Source organism: Syngnathoides biaculeatus, chromosome 14 (genome assembly GCF_019802595.1).
Source record: "Syngnathoides biaculeatus isolate LvHL_M chromosome 14, ASM1980259v1, whole genome shotgun sequence".
Classification (NCBI taxonomy): Eukaryota; Metazoa; Chordata; class Actinopteri; order Syngnathiformes; family Syngnathidae; genus Syngnathoides; species Syngnathoides biaculeatus.
This window is the reverse complement of record NC_084653.1, coordinates 10,348,401-10,363,753: the sequence shown is the minus strand read 5'-3', so window position 1 is coordinate 10,363,753 and position 15,353 is coordinate 10,348,401. Positions and strand designations below refer to the sequence as shown.

Sequence of the window (15,353 nt, the reverse complement as noted above, 5' to 3'; positions counted from 1 at the left end):
TCTGGGCCTTGCCTTCACGCTAACATTGTAGCTCTCAATAAGGATGCGAGTGAGTCAAGACCGTGCTTTTAGCTGGCTTAAGAGTTTTTGGATTGTTCAAATCTACCGTTTGGTTTCCTGGGGCATATTCACCACAAGGCAGTAACAATAAAATTTCCAGGCTTTGTATGTTTATAGTGGTCGCCTGTGAATTTACTCATAACTTATTTTCAAATGAACTGAGAGAGTTATGCAAGTGCAAAAGTTCACAGGTTGATGTGAGTACGTTCTATTTCTTTTTGGAGAACCTGCCCACATACAGGAGTAGACAGAAGAAAATTGAGAATTGGAATCCCGGTTGCTAATAACTTGCAGTCTTCGGGGAAATGTAATATTCTGTCTAGAGATTTTTTTTTCCCATTCATCCAGATCATTTGATGCCACTGATGTTGGATGAAATGGACATGCGGACAATCTTTGCTGTAGTTTATCCCAAAGGTGTTAGATGAGCTTCATGATGAAATGAAATAATTAAGAGGCATGTCCCTACATTGTAGTCTGTCTGTAACCTGCAATTGGACAAGAAAGTGCAAGCCCTTTTCTGGTCATTTTGCAGACAAGCAAACCTTGAGAACGGCTCCAGTGTAAGTCTCCACTGGAGTGTGAACGATAGTGAACAAAGCTGCAGTGTTTTGTTTCACGGTCCAGTGGCGGGTGAGGCCCTGCTCTAATCTGGGTTATCAGCCTCTTATCAATTTAGCCCACTGCTAGATGGGCACTTTCTGTGGTGTAGTCTGGTTTGCTCTCCACTTCGCAGTCACCTTGCAGGGGATGCTTCTTTCACACCGAGAGGAACGCTGACTTTGTGGTCCATGGAAGGTCGGCATCAGATGGACTCAACTGAGGCTTTGTCTGCTGCTGGAGCATACCCCAGGAAAATACTGGACTATATGGAAGGCTTCTTAGTCTCCAAGGTAACATTCACACTTCCAGACATGAGTGATTCTCGGTGCATTGTACTAAGAAATAATAAAGCTAAACAATTCATCCAAAAGTCTGATTAACTCATATTTATTTGTTCAAAAATGAAAAATATTTTTGTTGGTGTGTCATTCTGGTGGAATTGAAACGTGTTGCTTTTCAATTTATCTGATTATTGTGGAAAACTATTTAAGAAAGCCAAACTCCAAAACCATCCATTATTGATACCCTAAACAGTGTAAAATAGATTCTTCCAGCTGACTCGGGAGCGAGAGGCTAACTACTGTAATTGCTGGTGGATCACAGGGCAATAGTGAAGTGAAGATTTTCTTTGGTATTAATACATTTGCCTTTGTAGGTTACGAATCCCAAATTTACCCTCTTGGCAAGGTACAATATTGCATACGAAACAAGGATAATCACTTTTTTTTCAAGGGTACTGGCCTTCTGAAAAGTATTGGCTGAATCGATAAAAATATTTAATAGTTTCACTGTTTGAATTGAACTGATGAAATAAGTGGATTTTCAAGTTTATTGAGATACACTTGTGTATAATATCAGCACATATAGAACCTTTGAAGGAATCAGTATTTTTTTGCCCAAACAATAAATGGAATAACCTATACAGTTAAACTTGTGACGATGGGCCATTTTAATAAGATCCCTCAGTGCAATAGAAACTTCAAAGTGATGTTTCCCACCTACTCCACTAAAGAATGACATGGTTGTGGCTTTTTCAATCTTCTTTTTCTTTGAGCCAGACTCTGTTCACGGCTTGTGAGCTTGGCGTGTTCGACGTGCTGTTGGGTGCAGGGCGCCCGTTGTCTGCCGAAGTTATCAGCCAGGCACTCGGTGCCAGCCTGGACGGCACCGAGAGGCTGCTGGCGGCCTGTGGAGGCCTTCAGCTGCTTGAGATGCACCAGCAAAACGGACAAGGTGAGTGGACCACGATGTACTGTCTGCGATATGCAATAAAGTACTAGACAACTGGGTTTTTGTCTCTGAATACTTGAATGTTACTGGATGTTACTCAATATGTCAGATCAATCGAGTTTATGGTCACGACATCAACAGATTATCAAAACTTCAGGGTTTATTTTTCTATACAAAACAAGACCTAAAAATGTTCGGCACAATATGGGTTTGTTAGCTGAGGTCGAACGTCAGTTGTAGACTGTGTTGTCAGTGTATGCTTCAGACCCGTCAAATTGGCTCAATATCTTTGCCGTTCCTTGATAACATGATATTTGACACTTATAGAACCGTGAGCCATGGTATGTTTGGAACACGGGCAAGCACTGGTCAGAAAATGCCAATTGAAACGTTGCCTGTCATAGTTAACTGGCAGATTACAGCCGAATAAAAGTGCAAGGGTTTAATTGCACTTTATGATGGAGCAAAGTCTTGGCTCAAAGATTCCAAGCATGTATTTATTTCTTGATTTAATTGACCATTAAATATGTACAAAATATCTTGGCAAATGGCTTTCTGATTCCTTCCTGCCTGTGGCGTGGTTAGTCCTTAATTTATACAGTTAAAGGCACAAACATTCATACCCTGACCTCCTTTTGTGTTAAATGAATTTTTGTTTATTGAATGGGTATTTCCTGACATGTTGGAGGGTTCATTGAATTTGGAAAATTGAAATTTGCTGAGGTTATATAAAACAATTTTGAGGGCATTTAGTAGTAATTGAGCAAAGTTAGAGCATCTTTTCGAGGATTTAAGACCCTCACTGCCACATTTGAATGAATTTAGTTCCTATCAAGATACCGGTGCCATAATCAGGCCCGACACTCGCAGCCTCTCATCTTGAAATGAGAAATGGTGTTTCGGCACCTGCAAGAACTCACCTGCAGCCGTCTTCTTCTGTCCATGTCAGTGTCTTACAGTAATACCGAGCATGCCAGCCGCTACCTGACCCGGTCTGGTCCTGCAACACTCTACGACTCTGTCCAGTACAGCTCCAGAACGGTGTACCTCTGCTGGCACTACCTGACTGACGCTGTCAGGTCAGTGAACAGAGTTATTAGACCTGAGTGCTTTCACGTTATATGACATATGAAAGGCCTGGGAGGTCATCTATCTGTCAGACAGTTCTAAGGTTGGGGGTTCCGATCCCTGTGCTTAACTGAATTTTCATTGGGTATTCAGTCTTCCGCATACATCCCAAAAAACATTTGTTAGATTTGTTGAAGACTCTAAAATTGTCCTTAGGTGTGAATATGAATGAGTTTATGTGTCCTGTGATTGATTGGTAACCAGTCCAGTTCATTGTCTCAATTGATAAAGACTCCAGCTCACCCTTGACCCTAATGAGGATTACGCAGTACAGAAAATGAATGGATGAGATATGACTGAAAAGTTATTTATTTAGCACTTTTTTGGGATATTGAAGAGTTTATAGTGGCCGAAAGGGTGAGAGCGCCAACCCTTTTTGTATGTTAAATCTTCTGTGTGCCCAAATTGATTTCAGCATCATTATCTGTGAGTAGGTGTGGCAGCCATAGTTCAAGTCTGAAACTGAAGAAAAAGAGTCATTAAAAATGATACCACAGAGATGAAACCACTCTAATTGAGCCTCAGAAATTACTCATCAAATATTTTCCGTGCAGCAGCATTATGTCTTTCAGGGTTGCTGTTAATAAGGAGTATTCAAATTTAATTTGAATTAATTGTCTTTGTGCCTGTGTGTGTGTGTGTGTGTGTGTGTGTGTGTGGTGTGTGTGTGTGTGTGTGTGTGTGTGTGTGTGTGTCTTTGGTGTCTCTCCTATGAAGAGAAGAATTGATTTACAACAGAGAGCACAGTGGATTAGGTTTGGATGCCTGCCTCACAGTCAAAATGTCCTAGGTTTGAATCTTTGTTCATGAGTTTTGTATGTTCTCTTGTCTGGGTTATCAGAACTTATTCCCGCATCCTAAAAACATCCTTGTTAGGTTCATGCAAGACTCTGAAGTTACGGCTTCCCTCATTGAGCCATTATTACTGAAACCATAAAATTCTCAAGTCTCATATTTACACGTGAAATTTATGAACTAGTTTTGCAAGTAGAAATCAAGGGTAATGGGTTTTCCAACCAATGTTTATTTGATAACACTAAAATGCTTATATTTCAATGTTATCTTTTATGATATATGAACATTTTTAATTTTGGTACAGATTTTAGTAGCAGAATCATGGAAGTTGACACGTGATTTGCCTTCAGGGGCCACATAAAATTATGTGGTAGGCCGGATCTTGCCCCTGGGTGTTGAGTTTGACACCTGTGCGAAGAGAGTTTTCTATGTGTTGAACTGGAAAAAAGTGCTGGTGCATTTTGGGTTGAAGTTTTTCCTATTATTTGGCTGACTATTAAACGGCTGACTTTAACCAGGATCCCTTGCTGTACTGTTGGCAAAGGTAGGACCCACACTTGCCGTGCAAATCCCCGGGCTCAGCTATCGAGTGCTTCCTTCAGTGGACATCTGGGTTCAAGGCTCGGCTATTTACAGTCGTAATTCATGACTACAAGAACGAACTGCAGCTACTCACGTGTCGAAACAATGCGCAGTAAGGCAACAAACAGAGGCAACAAAATGGGAGTTTGAATTTTTTTTAAGTAAGGGACACGTGGCAGCAGTTGCAACTCTTATCAGAATTGCAAGTAGTATGATATTTTACATTTCATTCTGATCAGAGTAAAAAAAAATCTGATTTGATGGTCACTTTTCCACAGCTACTCGAATCCTGATTCGAGTCGCCACCAATTTGTGAACTGCTGTAGAAATAAGTAACATCTTTAGCTCACTTATCTACGCCCTCACTAGGATATATGAAAATTCAAGCAGTTACTTACAAGTACTACTAAGATTTATAGTTTAAAAATAAGAACATTACGTATTTTCTATTTTGCAGGGAGGGGAGAAATCAACATGAGAAAGCCTTCGGTGTCAGCTCCAAAGAGTTGTTTCACGCTCTCTATAGGTAAGAGTCTTTTTTCTGGTTCGTCGGGGTGGGGTCATTTGTTGTCGCCTGACTTTGCATGAACTGGCATTCCAATGGTGGGAGCGCATTTGCGTGCTGTGCTTTTTCAGGTCTCTCTGTGAATTACATGAATAATGCAGAGATTAAAAAATTTGATTGATTTTGAGGAGTTTGCACACAAGAAAACAAGATTTGTGAGATGTTTTTTTTATATATTTGTACAATATTTTATCATTGCATTCAGTTTAGTGAGAATTAGTGCACTTTTCAGTATAATCCAATGCATCGAGCGTATTTGGATGCTGCTCATTGCTGCGCCTCGTTCATTGATTACAGTGTTGCTGTGTTGTAGTGGTTTCATAATGTCAGCATGCAGAGCGTCTGATTATCCATCTAAATGGTGCCATTTAAAAAGACAAACTCCATCTGAGAATATTCCAAATATGATACGTGCCGCAACAATGTGATCCGTCCTCGGAATGATGAATTTGTAATACACTCCTAATTGATGGAAAGCTAAATATCAACACCTGCTCACAATGGCGAAATGAGGAACCGCAGTTGTTTGTCCCCGCTGATTTCCCCCGGGAATACTGAGGGGAAATTAGTGCAGGAAACAGGCACGGAAGTCATTGAGGGCTTTCTTGGAGCAGCGGCAGAATGATTCAAAGCTTGGCTGCATGACTCAGACACTTGTTTACTCCTTGCCATTTAACCAGCCGCATAATGCACCTGAATAATTTACAGTCACGTCTGGAATATGGCTCAGATTCTAACACACACACAAAAAACCTTAAACAAACAAACAACAAAAAAATAAAGACTTTGGGACAAGGCTAGAAAGCATGTTTGGTGATTCAGAGCACGTACAAGATTGCATAATGAGAAAATTAAAGCAACATAAATGCCCTCCTCTATTTGCCTCACTTATCCACTTTGCTTAAAGTGAATGACATCTTTTCTAAAACGGTCAGATTATTTTATACCCCTCGCCAGAATTGATGTCATTTCAAGGGCAAATATGTAGATGTTCTGCATCTGGACCCCACACAGAAACTTAACGACACCAATTTGCTCAGTTTCATGTGAACAAAGAAATTGGCATAAAGTAATTAGCCGGTAGCAATTGGCAAGGTAGTTTGTCATTTTTGTTAACAAGAATGATTTTCAATAACTCATTTAGACTTTTTGCAGCCTTCCTTTATGTGGGCTGGGGTAGACTGGCAACATTAAAACATTGAGTCACTTTCAAAGTTCTTGCAGAGGTCAGTGTGTGTTTCGAAGTTCGTTTGTGTATCAAAACCCTTTCCTTCACTCAAGTCTGGACCCTTGCGAGTCTGCTGGAGTGGGACAGAACAGAAGAAGCTTTGATTTGTGTGCATGAGTGCACATTGTGTGCCCCGTGGCATCGTACAGTCCTGGGTTGATGAGGTGGAGAGTTCTCGGAACAGCAGCAGTCACCACAAGCTCTTCAATGTTGCAGCACCGTGTCTCTCCACAAAAACACACTTAATGTGTTGCCATTGGGTGCGACTTTCCTTCAAGCGGCTGTATGAGGGTGTACGGTGGAGCCTTTGCTGACAGCATGCAAAAAATAAGTCCTTAGCTCAAGGTAGAGACGGATCCATACGTAAGTGTTAGATGATTACAGTAAATAATACTGATGTGTATGTGTAGGTCTGACGAGGAGATGGTGAAGTTCATGCAGCTAATGAACTCCATATGGAACATCTGTGGCCAAGATGTTCTCACAGCCTTTGACCTTTCAGCTTTTAAGGTTATCTGTGACCTCGGAGGTAAGTGTGTGCGCGTTCTGTTTTTTTTTTTTTTTTTAATCACCTGAAAGTAATTTTCCGTGAGGTCATCGGTCCATAGAGGTCATCGGTCCATAGCCATTAACATTTCAAACTGTCAGTGTCATCATGTGTTAAGTGCGACAGCTGGCTGAGGGGCACATACATATTCATGTCGTCCCTTGTTGTCCCGTCACACTTCCACTAGGTACATGGATGGCCTTCATAACAGTTTACTATCCTGAGAGGATAATAATTAGTATTTTGGTAAATATCAAACACTTTAATCCCTCTCCCTAATGTCATCAAAACAGACCTCTCTCAAGGAAAATGGTCACTGATCAATACTTATTCCCCAAATCACAATTTATATCAGGTACACATCAATTACAATTGATTGAATTGTATTCAAATATGCTCACAGGACACCTTGTTAGGTACACCTCAAGGCTTAAAATGTGATCCAACATAAGATTTTAGATTAGATTTTTGTTCTTGTGGTATATTTTTCCCCCTGAAGTCATTGTTAAATGATTCGCTCTCAGACTGCATGGTTCCAAAGTAAGCATAAAGGTATTTAAATTTTTTTTACAAGCGGAATTCTTTGGGGGGAAAAAAGCGGTGTGTGGGTGTGTGTGTGTGCATGTGTTTGTGTCTGTGTGTGTGTCTATATATATATATATATATATATATATATATATATATATATATATATATATATATAAAATCATCATCCATTTTCTGAGCCGCTTATCCTCACGAGGGTCGTGGGAGTGCTGGGGCCAATCCCAGCTGTCATCGAGCAGGAGGCAGGGTACACCCTGAACTGGATTTCAGCCATTAGCAGCGCATATAGAGACAAACAACCATTCACAATCAAAATTTAATTTAGTCTTCAATTCGTGCTTATTTGTGGGATATGGAAGGAAACCTGAGTGTCCGGAGAAAACCCACACAGGCATGGGGAGAACATGCAAACTCTGCACAGGCGGGGCTGGGATTTGAACCCCACTCCCGAGAACTTTGAGGCTTATGCTCTAACCAGTCATGCCACATAAAAAAAATAATAATAATAATAAAAAAACTACTGCTGTATAGTGGTTTGCACTTCTCTGTCCCACTGTATTGTTTCACTATGTTTTTGTATGATTTTTTTTTCTCATTATACTTATTTAATCTGTTTTTTTTTTAGTGTTTGTACAATATTTTGTGTTATCCAATAACTCAGGTCTCTCTCTCCGAATATATTATGCGTTCAAATGTGTTTTTGTTTTAGAAAGACCTTTAAAGGGGAAATCCAGTGCTTTGCATGAACAATCATATCGAATACATACATACATATCGAATGGGTCATGTAATATGTACTTTATTTTGACAATGCGATGTTAAATCCTCTCCCATTTAATAGTGTGTTAAGAAGATTTTTATCGACAATTCCGAATTTTCAGAAGCACTGCCATTTTCGCGAGTCACATGACTTACGTGCCTGGATATGACGTCTAAGGTGCCGCACCAAAAGATCGATTGCATGGGACACCGTTATGCCCAGCGCTGATTTCTCGGCTTTATCCTCATCTGATGAAGAAATAGCAGTATCGGTTGATCGGGAAGACGGAGGAATACTTCCATACATATTTGAACCTGTGGCTGTAATTAATGTTCAATATTCAGATGGTTCTTTGGGCGGAATGATGCCAGGGTCTGACTACTTGGAGGCTTAAGGCGCGGGACGTAAGTGGGTAAACAAAGACCCCCACAGCTCCAGGCCGGCAGCTGTGGATGGTTCTTCGGACAGGAATGACGCGGAGTCTGACGAGCGAGCTCTGGCGGCAGGCTGCGAGCCGAGCTTTGGCGGCGGAGGCTGTTAGGCTGGATGCCGAAGCTCGGCTCGCTCGTCAGACTCCACATCATTCCTGTCCGTAGAACAATCCACGGCTACCAGCCCGGAGCTCCGGGGGCCTTTGTTTACGCACTTACGTCCCGCATGTACGCCTTCAAGTGGTCAGACTCCGGCGTCATTCTGCCCGAAGAACCATCTGAATATTCAACATTATTTACAGCCAAAGGTTCAAATCTGTATGGAAATATTCCTCCGTCTTCCCAATCAACCGATACTGCTATTTCTTCATCAGATGAGGATAAAGCCGAGAAATCAGCCCTGGGCACAGTGTAATCGAGCCTTTGGTGCGGCACCTTACCCATCACATCCGCGCACGTAAGTGACTCGCGAAAATGACGGAGCCCCTGAAAATTCGTAATTGCCGATAAAAATCTTCTCAAAACACTATTCAATGAGAGGGTATTTAACATCACATTGTCAAAACAGAGTACATATTACATGACCTATTGGATACATTGTTCATGCAAAGCACTGGATGTCCCCTTAAAAAAAAAACAAAAAAAAAAAACCTCCAAATACTATTAAAAAATGCCAGGGGTATATTTAAGTAGGGTTTCACTGATTTCACCTGGAGGGTGAATTACTGGCCTTTTACATTGTTCATGTGTTTCAGAATGTTCAGTGGTCGATACTTTTTTTTTTTTTTAACCCCACCTAGCCAAACAAGGAGTCCTATTTAAACTACTTGTGATACCCTAACTGGCCACACTAGGGAGCTGTGAAGTTACTGAAACCTGGATGCACACAGATGCGCACACACACACAGGACATCACATCCTTCCTGCGCTTTTCAGTGCAGCTCATTGTGTTCATATTTATGCGTGAGGGATGCATAATTAGGGTGTGTCTCCACAAAATGTGTGTGTATGGACCATAGGGGTGCGAAGGGCATGACAGCAGTGTCCCGTTAAGTCTTCGTCTCTCACCCAACATCTGTTATGTCTGCACACACCTGCTGCTCAGCTCCTCCGGCTGTCCGACTTTGTGCCAAGCAGCGGGGATGAATATTGAGTCCACTGTCGCAGCATACAAAATTGACTGAATGAATAATAATAATTCAAATAATGAACATGATATATAGCGATAATAAACTTTCAAGGGACCCAAGAACACTGATTTATTGTCAATTAACGGGTACTTACAGTCATTGTTATAGTAAAGGTGCCTCACATAACCCCACATTTATTTTAAGGAGATTCTTTGAAGCACTTTTCGATGGTAGGTTGTCTCTGGAAATGGTAATCATATTGAAATTGATTGCAAAGAAACTAATCTAACAACACCGTCTTCCAGATCTGCAGTATGCCATTCGAATTCGATTGTCATGCTTTTCACAAGGGAGCAAGTTGTTGTTTCCTAAATGCAACAGAACCTTCAAAGTAAAAGCCTCTTCAGGTTGTGCTGAATTCAGAATTTGAGCAAGATTTGGCCTCATGTTGTATAAAAGCTTAATTTGCTCTTCATTTGGCTTATCTCACAAACAAGTAGTGGCCTCAACAAGGGGTGTTCAGAGTCAAAGAGGAAGAATACAGTGATGCCTTGAGATACAAGTGATCCGACTTTGTTTTTCAAGATACAAGATCATTTTTTGGGGTTTGACTTGCAAGCACAAATTTGGCAGTGGACTCAACTCACTTCAAGACAGCAATTTGGCAAAATTGTGAACTATTCTTCTTGAGAAAAAGTTTCAAGTTGCTTAATGCCACTCTCAGTTGAGGTAGACTCTCAAACTAAACGAAGAATTACACATTGTGCATTCAAAACAAACTCACAGCTTTGCCTCACAACAACGGTCCGTTTACATTTATGCTAGCAAGCACAACCCTTTAATCGCTGTAACAATTTAAGCAACGGATATTTGAACAGAAACTGAGGAGCAACATAATCCTTATACTGCTTATCCTTTGTGAAAAAAAAAGACAAATGTTACTGCAGCTTACTGAGTCAGTTCTGAATCTCTTCTTCATGTACATCTGTCTGTATTGTACTGCATCCCAAATGCTTGCCCAAAGTGCACACAAGAAAAGGAGCAGCAAAGAATGTGGTGAAAACTGTTCAATTCTTTAAATTCTGTTTACAAATATCATTGGTTTATGTTTTTGTTTATTTTATTTGAGAGGCTGGAATGGATGAATGTATTACAATGTAATAATTTCAGCAGCAAAAGATGGTTTGAGATAGTAGTGTTTGGAGCATAGTCTAATGGGCAATTAAAACTCAAATCTGTGAGGCACCACTGGATTTACATCATGATCAATAAGACTCCAGAATCACAAAACATATCTGTACTGTTAAGGTGAATGGTTATTATCCCCCCCGTATTGGTTAGCTTCTATTTACACACGTGAGACAATTGCGAACGGAAGTGAAATGTGTATGTCTCACCTACGTGTTTTGTCGTCATCTGTTGTTCATACAGAATAGACAAATGCCTTTATTATGTTTACATCTTATTAAGAGTGTTCACTTATTTTTACACTTCCCTGACCGGTTCGAATGTTGACATGATTCTTACAAATGACCTTCACAGTTCGTTTACGTTAAAGCCTCGAACAAATCACACATAATTTTCAGTTTACAACCTTTTCCTATATTTTTCAAGCCATTATTTTGAAAGAGAAACTCCAAACATTTTAAAGCCAGATGGCAATTGCATATAAAGTGCACAGCATCAGTCACAAAACTCCCATAAAAGGAGGTCATTAACAGACGGACTCCTCCAGGTCAATTCGGGTCTCACATGTTGTCATGATGTGTTGGGCTTGGATTTACTCCCCTGCGCTTCTCTTTGATTTTCCACCTCTTCTGACCCTTATTTGATGTGTGCGTGCGTGTGTCTGTGTAGAGGTGTGCGTGTTTTTTGTGTGTATATGTGTGTGTCTGTGTCAAAAGACAGAATTGTGAGTTTATTGACAGAGATAATAACAGTTCATGTTGGAAAAGAAATAGATAGAATAGGGTACCTAAGGAGAAATAGGCCAAGGGTTGTACCATATAATAAAGGATGAAATGCAAAATAGTGTACACCAGCATGTGTAAACAAGCACAGACACACACACACGGTTGTCATTTTGTCAAAATGAGATCTTTTGATCCTGTTTTCCATCTCATTGCTTTTCTGTCCCTCCATCAAATCCATACACTCTTTTTCCTGTCCTGCTGCTTCACATTGAGGTTGATCTACAAAAATGTGACATTAATAGCCACATGCTGCCTTTATATGCCGTGCATGTGTGCAATTTCAGCACCTTTCATTTGGATGAGGCCCATCTGTTAACCCTCAGTGTCACAATATGTTGAGTTTCATGTGTACGTCTGTGAGAAAGGAATATAGCTTTAAGAACAACAATAGTGGGGTGTATGCTTGACACAACTGAAAACTCAGTTATTAAAATTTAACTGCATAACAATTATAATATTGCCCGCGATATATCATTTTGGTCCTTACAAAAATTGAGGGAAGTCTCAAATGGTCATGATCATAAAACATTTATCAACTGTATAGCCCAGTGGTTTGCAAATGTTTTACACCACCTACTGAAAATATATTATGGTGTAGGCCTCACCAAAAAAAAAAAGTTTTTCATATTTTTGTAAAAAACTGTAACATTATCTACAGTTGGAACATTACAAGTGTACATAGATAAAAGAAAATCTAAAACTGTACTTAGTGATTTATTTAAAATACATTGCACCAGATATTTACCTAATTAAAGATTTAAAAACAAACGGCTTGCAGTTTCAATGCATGTGTGTTGAATTTCAAAGTTAAATACAACTGAACAGCACTCGGGTAGTGATTCATTTACTACTAGAGGGAGCCCTCCTGCCACATTTGAGAATCAAACTACTTAGGCTCCCAGTCAGAGTCAAGTGGTTCAAATCTCGATTCTGGTCCTGTATTTATGAGTGGGTTTTCTACGGGTACGTCAACTTCCTCCCACATCCCCAAAACATCCACTTGAAGACTTTAAATTGTCCATTGGAGTGCCAGCTTGCCTACAGTCGCCTACAGCCCTAATGAGAACAAATGTAAAACCTCATGTTTTCTCGTGTTCTCACACATACACTGTAACAACTGTATTTAGCCGTTTTCCACGCACGGAATTAAAGACGGGGCTACGAATCTGCAGTCCTTTGCAAATTAGGATCCCTCAGTTTCTTCTCCAACAGAACATTCCCTGGCTTGTTTGCGTACGATGCATCTGTCTCTCTGTCACTCCAAATTCAGTTCAATTCGGTCTGCTTTATAGGCATGAATGTCAGCTGAACCGTGTCCCTAAGACTTCCGTACACAACTGAATACAAATCATGCAATAATAAATAATAATGGCGACATACCTGTGAGCATCTGTTGCGCTCCACTGACTTTATTTGTCCATTTGTGAGTGATTTCCTAGGATTTTAATTACACTAGTGTGTCTTCACTGTGCACTAACTCAAAGTAATTCTGCGTGTTCTCATTCCCTCCCAAGGCTGCAGTGGAGCATTAGCCAAGCAGTGCACGTCGGCCTACCCAGAGTGCACAGTGAGGATCTTTGACCTCCCGAAGGTGGTGCAGACATCCAGAGAACATTTTGTCAAGGAGGCTGACCACAGGATAAGCTTCATTGAAGGTAACTTCATTATAACGCTGGAAAAATACTTCTCGGTGAACGCGCACGGCACTATTTGCACTCGCACACTTCTTGCATTAATTTCCTATTCTTCAGTTCAATGCGGGATCCTTAATCATTTTCCAAACTGCGACGTGAAATTGTGTCGCTATCTCTTTGAAATTATGCACGTCTCGTGCTTTTGACTTCATTTCATTACATGAAACACTGTGGTATCAGCATTATTCACACGTTATAGAAATATCACAAAATGATTGGAATCCAGGGCAGCTTCTGTATGAATCTGGGTTTGAATCTTCTCTGCATTCTATTTAGGGGACTTCTTCAAAGACCCGCTGCTGGAGGCAGACCTCTACATCCTCGCCAGGATCCTCCACGATTGGAAAGACGAACGTTGTGTAGAACTGCTCAGCAGAGTCCACAGAGCCTGTAAACCAGGTTGGTAAATATCAACCAGTTTAATGCTGGAGATTTGTTTGCTGCTACCAAATTAAATGAAACAAGTGAGCAGAACTCTGCTAAGGCTTAAACATTTATCACCTCTTAAATCCATCAGAAAGCCTCTTGGTTCCTAGTAGTTAAAGCCATTTAGGAGTACATTTTTTATAGGATACCACGTAGGGAAAACAAATTACAATACTAATCTGATGAGATGTGTAGCAATGCAAATATCTGTTGTATGTGATTTTTCATCCATGAACATACATGTTAAAATGTGTTAAACAAAAGGAAATCCTCCTTTTTGTTGGTATTGTATGGTGCTAACAAAACTTAACAAAGAGCATCCTTACACGAATACAGTAGAGATAAAAATGTGCATCTTGCATGATTGATGTAATGTCACAAACTACCAAGGTCATCGTCCATTCTTGATTGGTCCTATAGGAGGCGCTGTGTTGCTGGTGGAGGCATTGCTCTACGAGGATGGCTCGGGCCCCCTCAGAGCGCAACTCTATTCCCTGAACATGCTGGTGCAGACGGAGGGTCGAGAGAGAACAGGGGCCCAGTACACCGACCTGCTGGCTGCCGCCGGGTTCACCAACATCCAGTACCGTCTCACAGGCAAAATATATGATGCCGTTCTCGGCTTTAAAGAAGCATGAGCTTTGAACAACAATGAATCAGTGTTGGAAAAAAATAGTCATACCAGTAGAGTTTCAAATGCAAGAATATGCCATTAATGCATTCAGGGGGGGAAAAACAGCTTCTGCTCATAATCAATATGAAGTTGAATTATTCTGTTTAAAAATTGGTTTCAGACATTTAACATAATAAAATCCTGCTTCAAAAACACTTTTACTGTACTTAAGATCATTCCAAATTTGAGTTCAGAATGTATTTTACTCGTTCTCATTTATTAGTACAAAGTGGAGTTCAACCCATGGGATTGCAGGCCAATTAAAAATTCATTCTCATGGACCGCTGTTTGTTTAGAAAAAAAATGCATGTTTGCATGTTAAAATGAATACTAATCCTTTCCCACACATTTGAATAATTACAACAGGAAGTTCCTTTTTTTTTTCAATGATCTCACCTTTAATTGGTCTCAGAATGTGCAAACATGCAACATTTGATGAGAGGCAAATAATCAATCTCTCTGTGAGCAGACAAGAAGTCAAGTTTACACAATTGTGATGACCCAATGTGAACCTGGTCTAAATTTACCTCAGGGTTCGCACCCGGCCCTAAAAGTCCCTAAAAACCCCTACATTTTCGAAGATGCATTTAGGGGCTCCTAAAAGTCCTTAAAATCCGTGAAAACCGGTCAAGCCCCTAAAAAGGCCTTAAATTAAAAAGAATATCAAAGGGAGGACCTCTACTGCCAAAATTCTCCCTAAAAAATAAATTAATCTTTTATGTAAAAAAAAAAAAAATAGCGATTCGTCTGGCGTCCAAATCAGCCGGAAATTGTCAACGGAAGTCACCATGTTGACAACTAGTCGCCATCTTGTCGATATTCCATTGTTTATTTCCGTGAGTAGGCATTGCACTTCGTCTTCGTTACGACGTAGCGTAGTTCTTTTATCGGTCCAAATTGTATCACAGGGAAGTGCATTTTTCAAGAAGCTTGGGTTGAAAGTAAGGAGTTTGGGAGCTGGGTTCGTCGAGATCCAAAAGAT

At 40.4% G+C, this 15,353-nt stretch overlaps 1 protein-coding gene across 1 annotated transcript; it reads left to right on the top strand.

The window, feature by feature from the left end:
- Window positions 1–86: 86 nt before the first annotated feature.
- asmt (acetylserotonin O-methyltransferase) lies at window positions 87–15,062 on the top strand. The gene is made up of 8 exons (XM_061842029.1): window positions 87–953; window positions 1,722–1,896; window positions 2,843–2,972; window positions 4,856–4,924; window positions 6,602–6,720; window positions 13,093–13,233; window positions 13,549–13,671; window positions 14,119–15,062. Exons 1-8 carry the CDS (start codon window positions 852–854, stop codon window positions 14,334–14,336), a joined length of 1,077 nt encoding a protein of 358 aa, XP_061698013.1. The 5' UTR covers window positions 87–851; the 3' UTR covers window positions 14,337–15,062.
- Window positions 15,063–15,353: the final 291 nt, after the last annotated feature.

Bases quoted from the DNA above. Each gene is read 5' to 3' on its own strand.
- asmt (XM_061842029.1), top strand. From the start codon at position 852: ATGGAAGGTCGGCATCAGATGGACTCAACTGAGGCTTTGTCTGCTGCT. The intron at 2,973-4,855 runs GTCAGTGAACAG...TCTATTTTGCAG, and splicing joins TACCTGACTGACGCTGTCAG to GGAGGGGAGAAATCAACATG. The intron at 13,672-14,118 runs GTTGGTAAATAT...TTGGTCCTATAG, and splicing joins CCACAGAGCCTGTAAACCAG to GAGGCGCTGTGTTGCTGGTG.